The sequence below is a fragment of the Pygoscelis adeliae genome, unplaced genomic scaffold (genome assembly GCF_000699105.1).
Source record: "Pygoscelis adeliae isolate BGI_AS28 unplaced genomic scaffold, ASM69910v1 Scaffold318, whole genome shotgun sequence".
NCBI classification, from domain to species: domain Eukaryota; kingdom Metazoa; phylum Chordata; class Aves; order Sphenisciformes; family Spheniscidae; genus Pygoscelis; species Pygoscelis adeliae.
Window position 1 is genome coordinate 886,481 of NW_008825430.1, and position 2,703 is coordinate 889,183.

Below are 2,703 nucleotides of genomic sequence, written 5' to 3' on the forward strand. Positions count from 1 at the left end.
CCTTCCGGATAGAAGGTGTTGAGCACTCGGAAAAGGGATCCTGAAGTTATTCCAAGGAAGAGCCTCACCTACCACCTTCATTGCTCAGAGCAATTAAAAAAAAAAAGCTAATAAAAAGCCCCGTTGTCTGTAAAAGGTTTACTTGCAGGAATAACGAGTGGTGACCTGAGCTCTGCTCCTTGAACTTTTTGCTAATTAAATTAATCATAATCCTGCAAAGACTTGCCGAGATATTGAACTTCATGCCTAACAACGTTAGTACATTTAGGTAAGTATGTATGAGCCTCTGTAATATCAGGGCCCAAATCTCTCCTCAGTGAATTTGTTACTCTTAAGTACAGAAAGCAGCGATCTAAATTGGAAATAAGGACCAGCCAAGGGCAAAGAAGTTGGGAGAGTGAGTGCTCTCACCAAACACCTTTATTCCCAGTTAGCGGGAAGCGTAAATGGGAGTGAAGGCTTTTCCCTGCCTTGTTGCCTTGAATTCATAGAGGTGCTGGAGGTCCAAGTGGCTCTTATGCTTCCTTGTTGACAAAGCAGGTGCGTGAGGAACCATTTTAAAGGATGATCCAGGAAAAACAGCAAGATGTAGCAGAAAAGTATTTATTACATCACACTCGTACAAGTTTTTACATCTTTGTACACAAAGGAGACTAGATTAAAAACGGATTCCTTGAAAAATCTATTCCATAGGGTGAGATTTATAGTGGGAAACTTTGTATGCAAGTCCATGCCCTACGCTAAATATAAAATAAATACAGGGACAGAAAGCAGAGCATATTAACCTTGTTAAATAATCGAGTTACAGCATTAAAATCACAACCTGCATTTAAATTCCTAATTCAGCAAACAGTTTTCCTTTTGTAAGTGTATGTAATCCATAGTAACGTCTGACATTCCTGCAGTAACCAGCACCATAAATATTTTCTAAAACTGGACACACCACTGCACACAAGATCAGAAGCTGATTTCCCAAAACAGTGCTGTGAGGCAAAGCAGTCTTACAGAAAAAGCAATGTCCTTACGGCCTGTCAAGTCAAGACTAAGCTACAGAAAAGATTATTTACCCGTTAAAACCTCTCACCACAAGAGACCGAAAAACATTCAAATACAGTTAAAAACGGTCATTTCAAGTGCTGTTTTAAAAATGGCATGTAAAGTGTTTAATCCTCTTTATTTATTGCCACTATGTCAGTGCAGTTTGTTTCACGACATTGTGGAAATCACTGGTTTTGGTACAGAGGGGAGAAAGGAATTGTGCCTATTTGCCAACCCACAGGCCTATGAACTGATTCGCACTGCTAGACCTGGATGGCTTGGACCCACTGAAGCATCTCAGCAGCTCTACGAGTGCTGGCAGCAAAAGAGCTACCTCTTATTTTGGGGAAGGAACGTTGTTCCACAGGAGTCTACGGGGAGCTTCAGAGACAAAACAGGGCTGGCCTGCACCTGGCTAATGCTGTAGTGCTACGTGGATTTTAGCAATGCTCCTCCTCACAGACACTGACAAAGTGTGGCCAAGAACAGATCTAGTACGCGCATCTTCTCTCCGCAGATGGCCCCCAGAGCTGCCTCAGGGATTCTTCCAGCCTCTGGTGTGATATTTTTCTAATTACGAAAATGAAGGATATCGTATCAGAATAGAAAGTATTGCTTTGCATAGAGATAGATAAAAAACGCCATTTAAAAAATTTACTTTTCTCAATTCATTGTTCCCCTTTCACCTTTCATAAGTATCTTTGCTGGTAGTAAAGTCCTGTAAGGCCAACTTCCTATTTCTACCCTCAAGCTGCCAGGTTTTTTCCTACCCTCAGCTGGTGATGTCAGGAACCGGTCTTGTCACGCTTTTAATGCCTTAACAGCTTTGGTCAGGTTGCTGTAAAATCCAGCTATGCTAGCTGGAAAGAAGGAATCCACCACCGCCTGGGGAAGATAGCCACCGAGATCAGTCTGAAAGAAACTGAGGAGTTGAGTCCTGTCTGGCTCCCTGCAAAGACAACGCAAGTGATTTTACAGCCAGCGGTTTAAAAGCATTAAGAACTTTACAATGACTCTTACATGTATTGTCTGATGATAGATATTTATAAGTACTTTTTTTTTTTCTTCAAACAAACCACAGACATTAATTCCAAATTTCAATGACCATGGCTATCCCCACAAGTCAAATTACAGTTAAACTAGGCCCTAATTAGGTACATGACTGTTTATGAATTATGGCAATGTAATAAACAACCGGATACTCATTTATAAAAAATTCAGTCCGCACTTGTACGTTCTGCTGAATCTCTGCTTAAGAGGTCAGCGAGAATCCTACCATGATGATGGTTCCTGTAACATTAAAGACTTCCCGCTAGGAAATGAAGAGAGACTAATTCATTGCACAAAAAAGAGAACAAAAAGGGCACTCAGTCATGATGATTACCAGTCAAAGGAAGACAGAAACGTGTTATTGTCAAGAGGCTACAGATCACATGTGGCCATATACACATAAACACACCACACAATACCACACAATAGATAAGAAGGGGTTTAGAATAACAAAGAATCAAATAGATCGCTTCTTACCCTGGAAGAGGTATACAGAAACAGCCACACGGATAATTAAAACCTCTCACGAAATTTGGTTGAGGAGGACACAGCGGGTGTTCCGCATTGGTGGCTGTAAGAAAAAGCGTTCCGGAAAAATGTCATTTTCACAGAAGA

The 2,703-nt window shown here is 41.0% G+C and overlaps 1 protein-coding gene across 1 annotated transcript in view; it reads right to left on the reverse strand.

The window, feature by feature from the left end:
- Positions 1-1,718: 1,718 nt before the first annotated feature.
- STARD5 (StAR-related lipid transfer (START) domain containing 5) overlaps positions 1,719-2,703 on the reverse strand; it is a 5,661-nt gene continuing 4,676 nt past the window's right edge. The window contains exons 4-5 of the mRNA XM_009330976.1: positions 2,566-2,659; positions 1,719-1,987 (exon numbers count right to left, since the gene is read on the reverse strand). Of these exons, the coding sequence (XP_009329251.1) occupies positions 1,840-1,987; positions 2,566-2,659 (242 nt within the window). The 3' untranslated portion in view covers positions 1,719-1,839. The remainder of the gene's footprint in view (positions 1,988-2,565; positions 2,660-2,703) is intronic.